Here is a 15841-nt window from a genome sequence, read left to right as displayed (position 1 = left end):
AATCACTGGCCACCCCCTTGAAATTGTGATTTTAAGGAGAAATTTCAGTAAAAGGTGTTGTTTAGTGGAAACTTAAAGATTTACATAGGAAGAGGGCGAGACTAGAAGACAACTTGTTGAGAGAAGGAGACAGTAAAAGTGACCTATCGTGACGGAAAATAGTGGACGGGAAAAAGGTCAGAAATATGTATAAGGAATAAATATAGGAATAGGTGTGGAATAACGGAAGAATCTTGAGTCTCAAGTTGTGGATAATAGAAAGGGTATGGGATGTAACTTAAAATGGGTAGACGATAGGTTACGAAGAGAAGTAGATAATGAAAGTGATTTGTCGTGACGGATAATGACAGCCGGAAAGTAGTCGAGATATAAGGAATTGATGCGGGAATAGATGTGGAATTCAGAAAAATCTTGCGTCTTGACGCTGTGGACAACAAAAGGGTACGTGGATGTAGCTCAGAACGAGCAGAGAACAGTGGTGGGATATTTTGAATTTGGTTGCTTGGCAGAGTGGAAAGTGTATTGAAAACTCCATCCACCCACTGTTATCGACATGGGGAGAATCACCCGAAAAAAAGAAGGCACGAGGTATGCCCCAAACGTGTGATGCAAGCGTATTTTAGAAGACTCTTTTTTCGATATCCCTGTCAGCGTAGTCAAAGTCACTCCGACTTGGTGCATCCCAACTCCAAAACGCCAGCCATAACCGATTGCTACCGAGAACGGACGAGTTCGTGTAAATGAAAAAAGAAACAAATAAAAAGAAAGACGGTATGAAACCCCGAACCCAAACCAGCCTACAGTAAATCAAGAAGATGGAAGGACTATGACAGTAACGAGGACAATGAGGACGACGATATATCAACATCGTCACATAACAAAACGTTCACAACCTGCCCTTCCCCTCACTCCAACCGAATCCTCGGCGCGTCCGGCACGTGTGCCTTGACCTGCTGGACATCCTCGGCGGCGTTGGTCAGCGACAGGTAGGCGGTCCAGGCAATGCCGACGGTGGACACAAAGGGCAGCTGGAACTGCACGGGCATGAGGCGGAAGTTGATGAGCTGGACGGCGGGCCAGACCATAAAGTTGGCCTTGAGCGTGGGCACAAACATGTCGCGCAGCTTGATCTGGACAGAGTGCCGGCCGCCGCCTTCGGTGACGGTCATGACGGTGAAGAACCAGGCAATGCCCACGGGCGCAAAGACGAGCTGGTCCATGGCGACGCGCTTGAGGGTGGCCCCCAGGGCCGACGCGGTCTTGGTGATGGGAAACGTGCGGGACAGGAACTGGAACCACTTGAACTGGATCGGGGCCATGCCGAAGCCGTAGGCCATGAAACGCGTGAGGCGCTCAAAGTCAAAGGGCGGGGGCAGCATCTTGGAGGCGGGGACGAGGCTGTTGTTGCTGCCAATGGTGTTGTCGGGGGAGCTGTTGCGGCTGGAGTGGGCCGACGACGCCGCCGACGACACCGAGCCAATGCCGTTGCCGGTCGAGTTGGGGGTGCGGCCGCCGGCGAGCTCGTGAATCTCGACGACGACCGAGTCGTCTTTGCTGGCGTCGTCCCGGTCACGGTACGACGGGTAGCGTCCCAAGGCCACGTCATCGTCGTCCTTGGCGGCGTAGCCCTTGCGCAGCTGCCGCTGTTTCATCGACGTAATGGTCTGGGCGACGGTGTCGGCGATGCCGCCCAGGACAGCGTTGGTGACCATCATGGTCAAGACGGGGCGCTCTTCGTAGTAGGCATTGAAGCGAGCGGTGAGGCGGGCGGCGAGGGCCATTTCGATGAGGAAAATGATGGAATGGAGCAGTGGCTGGACTGTTAGCGGGAAAGGGGGGATCACAAAGAAGAACCACAAACAAGAACCACAAAAAGAATGGAAACAACACGAGCAAAAGTGGAAAACGTACAATCTGTCCGTAGATAAACTTGCTGTTGGCCGCCCGGGCGATGCGGCGTGAGAGGAGATCCCACGACATCTTGCTGTAAGAATGCGTGGGAAGGGGAGAGGGGAGCGTGACGTTGATATCGAAAATCCGATGCAGTCGACAAGGAACTGTCGAAATAGTGAAAGGGCAAGGAGCAGCTCGGTCGATGACGACACGCAATGCAGACGTAGCGCCCGGCACTCGTCCTCACTCGTCCTATCGCGGGTTAGTTCGGCGTATTTTTAGTGGCGGATTTGGTATCGCCCAGGCAGTTCCACAGGTCCACAGTGACTGGCGGCACGCGACACAGGGATGAGCGACAAATAGGGCTGGACAGCGTGGAGAGGAGTCGATTTGCGTTTATGTGGTAGCGATGAACGAGAGATGGAATTGATGGAATGAATCAACGGAAGACCAGGACGAGGAGGAAAGATGCAGAATACGAGATGCACGGGACGAGGATAAAGATCAAACCACATCGCCCCTTCCCTTTGTGTGCACTCCGCCCTTCTCCTTCCTCGTTTCGTCGCTCCTCCCTGTGCCCGCAGATCTCCTCAGTTCCCCTCACAATCCACTAAAGCCTCTAATCAACCGTATCTTACAGTGCGGTGGACACTATATCGCTTCTTTTGGAGACGCTCTTTTGTTAGCCCACCAAAAGGGAAGGACACAAAACCGCGCAACGAGTCAGCCAGCCAGCATACGGAGTCCAGTTCCGTATTCTCCGTGCACCAACCGTTTCCTAAGCTGGCCCGAGCCTGCGTGGCGGGACTCTTCCTCTGATGTGCCTGCGTTAGCACCCTAGCGCTTGTAAGCGAGCGCCTCAGCGGCCTCAGTGGCCTCGTGGACAGGCAAAGCCGCCAGAAAAGAAGAAAAGAATAGGGCAAGGGCGACAGGCGAAGACAGAGAGCGAGGCCTGTTGTGGCATAATACGGCGAGGCAGCAGCGGAGGACATGTCAGAAATCCTCGACGGATATGGCAAGCACGACAACGAAAGTTTCCAGTTTTGGCGTCCTGAAAGACTGAGGAAGCTGCATGACATAGAGTAAGAAGGAGCGATTGAAAAGCCTAGCGCCCTGAGGGAGATCGGATTTAGCACTCTATCGCTGCCCCTTCCTCCGGCCATACGACAGGAACGGATGGCGCTCAGCCCCAGCGTTCAGCTCCAGCGCCTGCAGGGCAGACCTGCTTACTGTCCTGCAAAAGCGGCAGTGGCCATTGGAACGTTCATTGGCTCTAGCCTCTTGGGGTTTCTTACTCCCCTTTCCCTTTCCCCTTCTTTTCCGTCATCCGTCTTGTCCGTCTTCTTTTGTTTCTGCATCCTTTGTTTCGTTTCTTTCTTTTCCCTTTCCTTTCCTTTCTTAGTTATTTTGTATTGGTTACTGAACATCTTCTTCTCGTCGTCGTCTCGTTCTTGACGTCTCCAGCCTTGTGTTGGCGGCTGGTTCTTTTCGTTCTTTTCCTTCGCTTTTGTATTCTTTTTTCTTTTCTCCTCTTCCTTTTTTCCTCTTCTTTCTCCAACGGCTTGAGACGATCTTGACCACACGCAGCTTTTGCCCCTGCATCTCTCGTTGGTCGCATTGGCCAATCCCGCCAACCGCTCACACCAACCAGTGATAATCACCCACAACGGTCTATTTCGTCCCATAAGTCCCATATAACCACAATCGCCTCTCATGTGCGACTGTCTCACATAGAACCACCCTTACCACCTTACCACCTCGGCACCCTCCCCCACCATGTCGTCACTCAGGACATGGTTCCGGGGCAGCTCGGCGCCGGCGTCTAACAAGGCGGCCAGCCGCGAGGCCAGCCCGGCTGTCTCGGCATCGACGTCTTCCACGGCCATTTCTGCTGCTGCTGCTTCATCTTCTTCTCAAGACGAACCCACGTCTTCCGTATCCCCTGCCGTCGCACGCGAGCTGTCCGACCTGCAGGACGCCATGGCCTCGACGGCCCTGCTGCTCAACGACGACATGGAAGGCGCCGAGACCCGCCTGCGCGCCCGCAAGGACAGCTCTGTTTTCCACCTGATGGGCCTGGGCGTGTCGACGTTTATGCGGTCCGTTCTCGGCTTCGAAAAGGAGTTTATGAACGAGGCCAACGCCCGTCTGCTGGAGTGCGAGTCGCGCGCCTGGGATGAGATGAAGAAGGCCCAGTCGGCCGCCAGCGGTGGAGGCGGTGGTGGTGGGGGGTGGCTTGGAGGCCGGGCCACAACAACGACAACGGCGGCAGCCCCGACGTCAGGTACCCAAATCTATCCTCCTGGCAGCGAGTACGCCCTGGTGCACGCCGAGTCACAAATCATGCTGGCCGTCGTCGCCGAGCTGCACGAGAGCCTGACAGAAGCCATCCGCGGGTTCTACAAGCTGCGCAAGGCCTTTGTATCGCTCAGCGGCATAATCGCGTCGGAGGAGGCTTACCTGCGGGGCGAGACACCTGTGCACGCCCACGGTACTGGCGAGAGACGCTTGTCGTACACAGAGGACCCCATGCCGGGCGCGTTTGACGACAGCGAGTTTGCCGACCTAGAGGCCGAGGCTGCTGCCGAGGTGGAAGCGGAAGCGCAGCGGCCGACTCTAAAGGCCGGCGGTGCCAATGGTGCCAATGGTGATGCTGAAAAGCAGGAGGCGGTGCCTGCCCCGGCGACACCCACAAAAGCAACCACATCTCCCCTCTCCGAAAAGACAGCGGCACTTTCGCTCAACGGCGGCGCGCCACGGGCTAGCAGCCAGACATCGCGCAGCCTGGCTTCGACGCCAACAGCCGCGGTGCCGTCTGCTACGTCTTCCGCTGCTGCCGCGATGCGTGCCCGCAGGCGCCACCTCGACACCCTCACCAACCCCGTCGATATTTTCGTGCACTCGGGCGTCAACCTGTGCTTCGGTCTGCTGTTGTTGCTCATCTCCATGGTGCCGCCCGCCTTCTCGCGCCTGCTGTCCATCGTCGGCTTCAAGGGCGACCGCGAGCGCGGCGTGCGCATGCTGTGGCAGAGCACCAAGTTTGCCAATATCTACGGCGGCCTGGCGGGCCTCGTGCTGCTCGCGTACTACAACGGCCTGATGGCCAACGCCGACATCCTGCCCACCGACGACGACATTGCTTCATCCAAGTCGGGTTCTACCGCGAGTCACGAAGACGCCGACGACGAGATCGTCGGCTACCCCAGGGAGCGCTGCCGCAGGCTTCTGGCGCACATGCGCACGCTGTACCCGGACAGCCTGCTGTGGGTTTTGGAAGAGGCCCGGCTGCTGTCGACGGAGCGCAAGATCAAGGAGGCCATGGCCGTCCTGCAGAGCGGTGGTGGTGCGACTTCGGACGGCAAGCCGCGCGTGGCCAAGATGCGCCAAATCACGGCCCTCACCAAGTTTGAGCTGGCCATTGACTCCATGTGCGCCATGGAGTGGGACACGATGCGGGAGGCCTTTTTGGCCTGCGTTGAGCTCAACACCTGGTCGCCCGCGCTCTACTACTACAACATCGGCTGTGCCGAGCTGGAGCTGTATCGCACCGCCTTTCACCGCGCCAAGGCTCTGGCGGCCGAGGGCGAAGCACAATCGCAGGAAGCCGACATCGCCGCCACCGAAGCGGCAAAGTACAAGAAGGCCGCCGAGGCGCACCTGCGCAAGGCGCCCACGATGGCCGGCAAGAAAAAGTTCATGGCCCGCCAGATGCCCTTTGACGTCTTTGTGATCCGCAAGGTGGCGCGCTGGGAGGACCGCGCCAAGCTGCACAAGGTTGACCTGGCCGACGCCGTCGGCGTCAGTCCCGCGCTCGAAATGGCCTACCTGTGGGGCAGCGCCAAGCGGCTGCCGGCCGACCTGCTGGAGCTGGCCCTGACAAAATACCTGCCGTGGACACGTTGCACGGCCGATGCGGCCGTTGTCCAGACCTTCCAGGCGGCGCCGGACGAGAGCGGCATCGGCAGTTTATGTCGAGCGGCGCTGCTGCGGGCGCTGAACCAAGGAGAGGCGGCCATGAAGGTGTTGGAAGAGGAGTTGTTTGTCCATGACAGGTGAGTCCGCCCCGAGCATGCCGATAGGCGTGCCATAAGCCTGACGTTTGCATTTGTGTCCTCAATTTGTGTCCTCACCCTATCCTCAGGTTACTAACAAAGACAGGTCCGCCTTCAAAGGCCCGCTCAAAGACGACTACGTTCAGGCGGCCGGCCACTACGAAGCCGCCGTCATCCTCTACATGCAAGCCAACGATCCAGCTATGTTTCCAAGCGGGGACGACGCCGCCGCCGTCGACACGTACCGCCGCTCGCGCGTCAACGAGAGTCTGGCTGAACTCGACAAGGTGGCCAAGTGGGAGACGTTTGTGCTGGACGCGCGCATTGGCATGAAGCTGCAGACGGGCATTGGCACGATCAAGTGGCTCAAGGAGAAGAAGGGGTGGGCCTAGGCCGGTCTGGTCGAACAGAAAAGAGCAACAATCGGGCGATAGACTTTGTACATACACACTTGCATTGCGGTGTTCTCTCGGATGGCATTGTGCTTTTCTGTGCTATGTTTTTGGTCTCCTCACATCTTTGGTCTTGGTGCATATTTTTTTGGTTACAGGGTCACGTTTGAACACCGTTTGGCTCTCTTTGGTTACTCGGGTCTTGCATAGACGATTTCCTTTTGGGACAATTCAATTTTAGAGCACAGCGCGTCCAACACAATGTCCACCACAAAAACCAAAGCTTCTGATATCCAGTCCACCGCCCCCATCTTACACTCGCTTCCGCGACCGTCGGCCATGTCCGTTCCGTTTCTTTGCCGCCACAGGCGCTTCGACTTGTTCCTCCTCCTCCTCGTCATAGTCGTCGTCGTCGCCGTTGTCGTCGTCGTCGTCATGCGGTCGCACCACATCCGCCACCGCCAGCGCCTTGCGCTTCTCGCCAGCGACCACCTGCGACACCGTCGCCGCCGCGTCTTGCACCGCACCGAGTCCCGGGACGACCACCGCGCCAGCCTGCGCGTCCGCCACAAGACTGCCACTGCGCGGCCAGCTCGTGCCCTGTGCCCAGTCCAGCAGGCCCCAGGCGCCAAAGTTGACGCCCTCGGGGTGGTCCGTCTTCTTTTTTCCTTTGCCTTTGTTGCCTTGGTGTCCGCCCTCGGCCGGGGCGGTCGTGTAGTGGATGGCCGTCCGCCGCGCAATGCCGCGCAGCAACAGGCCCGGCACCACGCGGTAGCCGCTCATGCCCAGCGTCTCTTCGAGCGTGACCAGCCCGACAAACACGAGAAACACCAGCAGGTGCGGCCGCACGAGCAGCGCCGCGCCGTACAGCGGCGTCCACCGCAGCAGCAGAACCGAGGCCGGGTGGTCGGCAAACACCAGCAGGCTAAAGGGCGCCTGGCGGCGGGTGTGGGCGTAGCTGCCGAGGTGCCAGCGGCTGAGGCGGCGGACGAGGGCCCAACGCGCGTCGGGGCGCGACAGCAGGAAGCGGTGCGCCGCGTAGACGAGCGCTTCGCGCAGCAAAAAGAGGACGACGGTTTGCTTGAGAATCTGCCAGGGCAGGGGCAGTTTGGAGGCGGCGTTGAACAGGGGCGGCAGGGCGGGGGCGGCGCGCGTGGTGCGCGAAAAGGCGGGGAAGTAGGATGACGAGAGGGACGACAGGGACGAGAGGGACGAGAGGGACGACGAGAAAAAGGACGCCTTGGGTTTCGGGACAAGGAGCCGGTGCACCAGGCGGTACGTCGCCGCGACGCCCGTGGTCAGCAGTGCCCAGACGCCCGACAGCGCCGGCAGCAGCGCCAGCTGCAGGCCGGCCTGGAGGAGCACCTCGACCGCGACATTGAAGACGCCGAGCAGGACGAGCCGCGCCAGCAGGCTGCGGTGCGCGTCGCCGCGCGGCGGCAGAGACGCGGCGCCGCCAATCTTGACGTTGGCCGCGAGCGAGGGCAGGCTGGTGTCAAAGGCCAGAAACGCAAGAGATGGTATGAGCCACAAGAGGACGCGTATGCTCAGCACGCCCACAAGCTCAATGTGCAGGGGCGCATAGGACAGGACCAGTGTGGTCCAGGTCAGGTAGAAGAAGAGGACGTTGATGGACGTGGACCACGACGTGGCGGCGCCCGGTCCGAGCAGGTAGGACACGATGGGGAGGGAGAGAAGGACATCCATTGCGGTGGTGGGGAATGAGGAGCTCGGAATCAATGAGCGCAGGTGAGCGCAAGTGGGCGCAAGTGAACGCGACAGATGGTCGTGGAGCGTCGATGCGATCAAAGTTGCAATGTGATTTGGGTTGGGTTTGCGACCAGAAAAGTGGCAAAACGGCAACGAAAGAATCAAACAAATACCCCCGTCTGTTTGTCTCTCTTGCTCCGTATTTCCCCAAATGATGGACAGGCACTCTCGCGAGGCCGTTGGATCGCTTTGTTCGCAGTTCACTAGCGTGTCTCTGTGTCTCTGTCTCGCGTGTGTTTTTGAGTGTTTTTCAGTTGACACCACCTTAGCCTCACGGCGCTTTGCGTCAGTTTTGTCGGTGACGTCGTCGTCAGAATTGTTGGCCAGGCCCAAAGTTGGACAGGGGAGGGTGTGGCACATCCCTGCTAGCCTATTGACACGAACCCGACCTGCACTGCACGGACGTCATCGCTTGGTCGAAGAAACAATGGCCAATAGGTGATGATTGTTGTGATATGCGGATGGTATGCACAATTTACTTCGAGCCTAATCAGAGCGTGACCGCCGCACCTCAGCTCCTAAATATACTCATATCCTTTTCTGCCTCTTAAAACCCCTTTCTCTAGATCTTGACGCACAGGGGCAGTTTGGCCCGTGAGTTGCGCGGCGGTGATCTTGGTGGCCACCTTGAAACTGTCCTCACATTCCCTCTCCCCGTGCTCTTGCTGTGGAGTTCGTCGACCCAGCGGTCGGTATACATGGTAGATCGTAACGGTGAGCTTGTCGACCATCACGGTAATGCGTGCCAGCGTCTCCAGAGACCGCAAAACAGCCTTGGGACAGTTGCAAGACACAATCCTGGTGAAAGGCCTCGAGACTGTCGACATTGTTTCCACGCGATGCAGGTCACGTGGACTTGTCACCCCTAACCACGTGACTCAGATGCAACTTCCTTCACAGCCAACAACGTTCATTGTGCATTTGCATCTTGACGAGCATCGCTCTTTTCCGTTGTACTATTCTTTCGTTGGGTGATTCAGCCAGCAGCTTCTCAGCCCCCAATTCCCGAGACGATGTGGACGAGTCGAAGCCACACGAACGCAGACATGTAAGTGCAGCTGTGAGAAAAGGCAAGCTGGCCAGGCGAGGAACCATTTGTTGACATATGCTTTAGCTAAAGACAAAAGGCCAAAGAACCAAACGTGGACCATGCCGCCGTGACACGACCAGAGCGGGCGTGCAGTACTTTTGTCCTTTACCACGTCCCGTCACATCACAAGAGGAAGGCTGCTGCACCGTCTTGGCACCGGCCTCGTCAAACAACGAGTCGCCAATGGCAACGTTGTCGAGCACCCTTTTGAACGCAAAGGCCATGCCGACGCTGACAATGAGCCTGTTGGCCTTGTCCAACAGATGTGGTGGCGAGTCGTTCCAGGCCGCGGTCGAGTCTGCCATATCCGCTCCGTCAGCCTTGCGCTACTAGGCCGGACTAACAAGGTACGTCTCTGCGGCTACCAGTCGACTGTTCCACAGTCAGCGGCTCGCACCGTTAGTCAAGACCCTGAGCATGGGGTCTCCCAATACAATGTATGTATATGTATTTTACAGCTGTTTCACACGTTGTTACGGGACAAGGCGACAGTGACGGTACAGTGGCGCAAGGTCGTCAAGTATCAGCATATATCAAAGTACAAGGTGTACAATCAGCATCCGCTTTAGTATCCGACTACTTTGCTTACAGCCGATACTGAGGACGTTGTCTTGGAGATATTTAAGTATGGTCCTCCCAGCCTTTTTCACGTTCGTTGCTTCGTTACATGTCAAGAATTACAATCTCAAACTCCACGCTCGCGCCACGATGAAAGCCGAAATTCTCAATCTTTTCCGTTTATTCAAGTCTAAGCCGTCAAAAGACTCCCCGGAGTTTGGTCTGCTCGGGCGAGAACAAGGCAAGTACCTGTCGAAGACACCCTCCGTCGACAAGTTAGATGCCGCGTCGACCACCTGGCGCCAGCGGAGACGACAGAATGCATGCAATTCAGCGCTCCACCGCCTGCCCAACGAGCTCTTGTTTATGATTTTCCGCGAGTCCGACTTCCTGTCCCAGCAAATGATTCGACAGACGTGCCACCTCTTTGCGGCTCTGATTACAGGCTTGGGTGGCAGTCGTGCCGGACAGAGATTTGATGGCACATACGATGTACGCCAGATCTGGCCACGCCATGGATCTGCAGCCCGCCGCAAGGCGATTCGGCCGGAGTGGGCCGCACTGACCCGCCGGGACAAGGAGGGTCTGTGCACGGATTGTATGGAGTTTGAACTGTCGGGCCAGCTCAACGAGCGTCTCAAGTGGCTCGACCTGTTACTGTGGTGCAGCTCCTGTCAGACGTACCACAAGCGCGGCATGTTTCCGGCCTCCCACCGCCGTAAGATCAAGGCTGAACGGAGTTGCATTGGATGGCAAGGCCGCTGGCGCATCTGCCCGCACCGCAGCCTCTCGTGGGGTCGGCTGGTAAAGGAATGGGCGATGTGTCGGTTGGTAGGCGAATGGGAGACTTGTACGCTATATGGCTGGCGGGGCGCGGAGCTGTCGCTATTTGCGTGCGGCGAGGGGTGCGCCGTTGCAGGAGGCTGTACCAACGGGGACAACCGCGTGCCGAAGATGGACACTGTCAATTATGCCTATCCCGTCGACTGGAGCGAGGAACACGAGCGAGATGGGCCTCGACACTCGGTGGGCACATTGTGGCGCGCCGCTCTCTTTGACGTGGACCCGTCCAAGCCGCTCTCGTTGCGGTCTTTCCAGGAGAAACTCGACGACCTGGGTAACAGAAACAATAAACGCGCCTCGGGGCCGTCTCTCTGCCCACATGTCCGCTTCAACGACGGCAAGCTCCTTCGTCCGCTGCAGGCGCCTCATTGTCTCTGCTTTCCCAGAGACGACAACAGCGACAACAACAGGACCAAAATGGACCGAGGTCCTGGGTATCCCATGCAGCAGCACGCGTACGACTCGGACACGTGCCAGTGGCACTGTGCCTGTCATGGCGCAGGCCAAAACCACGCCTCGCTGACGCGACCGACCAAGCCCGACGGGACGCTCTGGGATGGCTGCGCGCTCCGGGACATCTGGGGTGCTTTTGACTTGGCGAATCAATGGCGCTCTAACCCGAACCACTTACACGAATTCCAGTGCTCGGTGTGTTACGTCCGGTATTCTTGGCTGCGGGATGGAAACACCATGGTCCTGCAACACCTGAGCTGGTGTGGTCCGACGGAGAATCCGAACGGGACGTGGATTCGGAAACTCGACCCGCACTCATGGAACATCACCAAAGACAACAAGACAAAGCACGTCTATTGGTGCCCCGACAGCACCTGCCGGACAAACCACGAATGGCGGGCACTCTACAAGCGTCTCGGGGTGTAGGTAGTGGGTATAGTCTTTTTTTGTTTATTTTGTCTTTAGGTAGTACCGGGGACAAGGCAAGGATAAGGTGGAAACGTTGTCATCGAATAACAAATATAGAAACGGGCTATTCTCAATGGAAATTCATCTCAACTGATTATACATTGTAGTATACAAACGTTCGTATGCTCCATGTTGCACGTGAAGTTGGTCTGGTATGAAGGTAATCAACAGAAACGTACTGTGTACGGGCACGACACGAGGCCGTCCATTTGCATCCACAATTTGTAGCGAACTCGGCTGCCTCGAATAAGATACGACCACAAGGCGTAATGTCAGGCTCCCGTAGAGGAGCCTGCGCGTAAGAAGAACGTCACCCAGTTAACGACGCTGTCTCCCGTGTCGTATCCGTGATCGATCAACTTTATACTTTGTGGACAAGAGGCGCGCCTCTCCATTCCAGAATGTCGTCAAGTTCGCGATAATATCTCCCCGTGTCGTGTCCATGATCGGTGTGACAGTTGTCGGGGCAAGCCCGTTCGATCTTGGAAATTAGTTAGACCTCACGTACGTAGTGTCGTCATAAATCACAACATGGTATCTTACTTACCTGGACATGTCAAGGATGGTGGCAGGTATTGGAATCGATGCGCGTAGAGATGATACTCGCGTAGGTACTTATCGAGTCCTAGCCCAGCCACTTAATGTGTTCTTTGATGCTCTTGGCACGTTCTCTCTATATTGCCAGTGACTTCGAGGTAGCTGTCGACTGTGGTAGTTCCTATACGAGTAGATGGAATAGAACTGGACCGCTAAGCCAACGGGCAAAATAGAGAGCCCTCGAGCACCAAGGCTAGATAACAAGTCTGACATTCCGTAGTCCTCAAACATCAACTGGTACCAAGGCCGCCGAAGGGGTGTCCACCCGGCCGTCCTTACAACGAAGTGCGTACTTGGTGGCTGGTATGGCACCCGCAACGCATCGCAGGTTCGTGACGTTCTTACTTGCGTCAAGGGGAACGGTGAAAGCCACCTGGATTGTCACCCGCTGACACTTCCGGTACGAACAGGTCCTTGTTTGTGGTCTTGTTGGCTCGACATCCTGTTTTGTGTCAGTTTTTATGCTGTGTGTAAAGAACAGGTCAAAACATACTTCGTTGCAAGCCAGCTCACGGCTTTGGCTTTGTGCATTGACGGTAATGGAGAATCTCGAGTGATAGAGGGGAACTCAGGTAACAGTTGGACGTTTTGGGGGCGTCGTCGGCGAAACCCGAGAACTGCGTGGCGGCCCAGGTCGCCCAGCAGGCATTTCAGTGTTTGTTGTCATCGAGATGTCGAAAAGGAAATATGTATTGGGAAGTCCTGGCAGATCAAAAACAGGGTGTAGAGCAATCATATCGTGCGGCTGAAAGATCATATTTGGCCCCGAAAGAGAGTGGCCTTTCTGTAAGACTTGGGACAGACTGGGGATGTGGATGATGTGGGCTGAAGAGAAGAGAAAGAGAAAGAGAAAGAGAGAAAAAGAACGAGACAAAATCTCATCAGGTTTGTTTTGAGCTTCTTTTGGTTTTCTGTTTACGCGGAAGTCGCGGGGTCCATTGGCCGAGAAACTCGAAACCACGCCAACAGCCATCAGAGAATCCAAACTCCCGCAATTGCATGAATATGCTAATACCACAGTATCACAGTATCCGTTGACAAGTTCTCTCGTGCAATTGCCGGGAGTCAAATAGCCGGTTTACCAGTCCCGACACTGCAAAGCAATATATTCTGTAAATGATTGCTCTCTCTCTCGTCTCTGAAATATCCCTGATGTCGAGTCTCCTCGACGAGTGCCGCACTTTATACCGGGGCAAATGAATCAACAATATGTTATTTATATCGTATACAATCAATTAAGGAAGCCGTAGCATGCTGCTTGCCCACCCTAGCCAGCCACATATATATACCCAGCTGTCGACGTCTAGATGTTGCGAGGCGAGATGGATGCCCATCGTTGACAACTTTTATCTCTCGTCCCGAATTGACCATGCTCGGTTCTCTTTTCCTGCTGGCTGCTACAGTCGCGTCTGCTGCTGCTGCCGGCAGCTGCACGCGCGACCAGCTGCAGGCCGTCGCCGACAGCGTCGTCGCCGCCCAGACCGCCGGCAACCCAGCGCTTCTCCAGCCCGCCGCCGCGGCGGATGCCGCGTACACCGAAAACCGCCAGTCGGCCACGTCGCTCGCCGCGGGCATCCTGTCGCACGCCCTCAAGCCCGACCACGTGCGCAGCTCGCTCGACACGACGCAGTGCGCCACGTACACGGAGATGATTGTGGCCACGGGCGCCAAGCCGTACGAGATTGGCGTCCAGGTCTTTCTGGCACCGGGCGACGCCTCGGCCGTCCACCGCGTCGACACCATCTATACGTCGACAGGCGACTGGCTGTTCAACATCACGGGGACGCTGTACTGGGCGAGCCGCGAGACGTGGGCCCCGATCCCGGAAGCGCAGCGGGACACGCGCGCCGTGATCCAGGCGGCGGCCGACGCCTACTGCGACGTCTTTAGCAACAAGAGCACGGTGGTGCCGTGGGGCACGCCGTGCGCGCGGCTCGAGGGCGGGTCGTACACGGGCAAGGGGTCGGCCAGCGACAGCTGCAACGTGGGCATCCCGAGCGGCGTCTCGCTGACGCAGCGGCGGTACGTGATTGACGAGGTGATTGGCGCGGTGGACGTGTTCATGTCGTTTGCCAACCTGCCGGACAGCCACGACTTCCGTGTCGAGGGGGGGAAGCTGCGGTATGTGCACACGATGACGGTGATGACGGGCGGCAAGGGGAAGAGCAGTGGCGGAGGCGGCGGCGGGAAAGGCGGCAAGGGCGCGAAGAGACGGCGCAGTGTGACGGGTGGTGTCAAGCAAGGAGCGGGTTTGTAGATACATGGCGATACATGGAAAGTGACAAAAAATGAGAGGAGTCTTGGTCGAACCCGATGCTGCGCATCGTGTATCCCTAATGACACGCCTTGCCGTACTTGCGCAGACGCATGTAGTTGTACGGCAGCGGCGCCAGAAACCCGGCCACCATCGACACGCCCGCCGCCGCCCAGAACAGCGGCTCGCCAAACGTGTACCCGGCGGCCTGCCCGCCGCTCGTCAGCCAGTAGTCCACGGCATTCTCGGCCAGCTCCATGGTCAGCATGGAAATGAAACTCATGCCGACGGCCGTGCGCGCAGCAAGACCCCAGGACAGACCGTCGCGGCCGAACCGCAGCAACACCGTCTCCAGCAGCACCGACGTCGTCAGCCCGCTCGCCATGGCCAGCCCCATGATCGTCGGCCACATGCCCCAGTCGGCGTGGTGCATCTGCAGGTACCACAGGACGGCAAAGTCGCCCATGGAACAGCCGACGAGGCAGCGCAGGGTGTTGACACCGGCACGGCGCCAGGTGGGCGGGGACTGCCAGAAGGCGAGGGACGCGAGAGAAGGGGTGGGTGGAGGTGTGGTCTTGTGGCAGCACGACGACACAGACGTCGACGATGTTGGTGAAGTCGACGAGGCCGGCAAAGTATGTTTCGCTGACGACCGACAAACCAAGGACAGAGAGAGTGGCCGTCGTTGGTGTGTCTGCACCGGACGGAAGCAGGTCTGGGCGAGGGCCAATGGCCGTGCTCGTGCAAGAATCCGACTGACCATGGCCGCGTCTGAGAGTGTGAGTTGGATGTAAAAAAGAAGAGAGAAGAAGGACAAAACGCTGCAACGTACCGTGAAATCAGCTCTCTGGCAAATTCAATGGGGCGACTTTACGCGAAAACGGCGCATCTCGGGTTTGTTGAAGGTGACTAGCATGGCCCTCCCGCCCTCCTTCGTCGGACGTACGGGTGCTCCTATTAGCTTGTTGCTACGCTGTGTAGGGCTGATTCTGCCTGGTACAATTCGCTTTTAGGGTTGCCGGGGTGGGAGATAGACAAACAATAAAAGTAGTTTTGATCCGAAAAGAGATGAAACGTGATGTTAATATTAAAGCGAAAATATATGTAATAGTTAAAAGTTAATAATAATTCACTTGTACGGTCGTAAGAAAAAAGTAAGACGAAAGTGTAATTAAAATAAAGTAAAACGTGAAAATTTTTACGAATCGTCGGATACGACGAATATAATCGAAATAGTAGTCTTTAATTAGTTTAATTTTATAAAGACTTATAAAAAGTTTACGACGAAAAAGACGAAAAGTAAAATAATTTAAAGATTTAAAAAACCTTTTCTTTTATAATAATAATAACGATAATAATAACGGTACGTATTTAAAACGAATTCGTATATAATATAAACGATACGTATATATTTTACTACGTTTAAAAGTTTTATACGATTTAAACGAATTAAACGATATTAAAATTTTAA

At 56.4% G+C, this 15841-nt stretch overlaps 7 protein-coding genes across 7 annotated transcripts; 3 read left to right on the top strand and 4 right to left on the bottom strand.

The window, feature by feature from the left end:
- Positions 1–905: 905 nt before the first annotated feature.
- On the bottom strand, positions 906–1980 carry SPBR_05129 (protein Mpv17; the record flags this gene model as incomplete). Its single annotated transcript, XM_040763406.1, has 2 exons — positions 906–1814; positions 1912–1980. The coding sequence occupies 2 exons, from the start codon at positions 1978–1980 to the stop codon at positions 906–908; spliced, it is 978 nt and encodes a 325-aa protein (XP_040615105.1).
- A 1689-nt stretch (positions 1981–3669) lies between these two features.
- SPBR_04677 (uncharacterized protein) lies at positions 3670–6337 on the top strand (the record flags this gene model as incomplete). Its single annotated transcript, XM_040762954.1, has 2 exons — positions 3670–5945; positions 6052–6337. 2 exons carry the CDS (start codon positions 3670–3672, stop codon positions 6335–6337), a joined length of 2562 nt encoding a protein of 853 aa, XP_040615104.1.
- A 312-nt stretch (positions 6338–6649) lies between these two features.
- Positions 6650–8044, bottom strand: SPBR_04994 (uncharacterized protein; the record flags this gene model as incomplete). Its single annotated transcript, XM_040763271.1, has 1 exon — positions 6650–8044. The coding sequence occupies one exon, from the start codon at positions 8042–8044 to the stop codon at positions 6650–6652; it is 1395 nt and encodes a 464-aa protein (XP_040615103.1).
- Positions 8045–9217: 1173 nt separating this feature from the next.
- Positions 9218–9502, bottom strand: SPBR_05433 (uncharacterized protein; the record flags this gene model as incomplete). Its single annotated transcript, XM_040763709.1, has 1 exon — positions 9218–9502. One exon carries the CDS (start codon positions 9500–9502, stop codon positions 9218–9220), a length of 285 nt encoding a protein of 94 aa, XP_040615102.1.
- Positions 9503–9905: 403 nt separating this feature from the next.
- SPBR_04937 (uncharacterized protein) lies at positions 9906–11477 on the top strand (the record flags this gene model as incomplete). Its single annotated transcript, XM_040763214.1, has 1 exon — positions 9906–11477. One exon carries the CDS (start codon positions 9906–9908, stop codon positions 11475–11477), a length of 1572 nt encoding a protein of 523 aa, XP_040615101.1.
- A 2008-nt stretch (positions 11478–13485) lies between these two features.
- On the top strand, positions 13486–14373 carry SPBR_05220 (uncharacterized protein; the record flags this gene model as incomplete). The annotated part of the gene is made up of 1 exon (XM_040763497.1): positions 13486–14373. One exon carries the CDS (start codon positions 13486–13488, stop codon positions 14371–14373), a length of 888 nt encoding a protein of 295 aa, XP_040615100.1.
- A 76-nt stretch (positions 14374–14449) lies between these two features.
- On the bottom strand, positions 14450–15259 carry SPBR_05250 (uncharacterized protein; the record flags this gene model as incomplete). The annotated part of the gene is made up of 3 exons (XM_040763527.1): positions 14450–14896; positions 14970–15141; positions 15240–15259. The coding sequence occupies 3 exons, from the start codon at positions 15257–15259 to the stop codon at positions 14450–14452; spliced, it is 639 nt and encodes a 212-aa protein (XP_040615099.1).
- Between the last annotated feature and the right edge of the window lie 582 nt (positions 15260–15841).

This window comes from Sporothrix brasiliensis (genome assembly GCF_000820605.1).
Source record: "Sporothrix brasiliensis 5110 chromosome Unknown Cont21, whole genome shotgun sequence".
Classification (NCBI taxonomy): Eukaryota; Fungi; Ascomycota; class Sordariomycetes; order Ophiostomatales; family Ophiostomataceae; genus Sporothrix; species Sporothrix brasiliensis.
The sequence above is the reverse complement of the archived record's forward strand: the minus strand, read 5'-3'. Positions and strand labels throughout refer to the sequence as shown.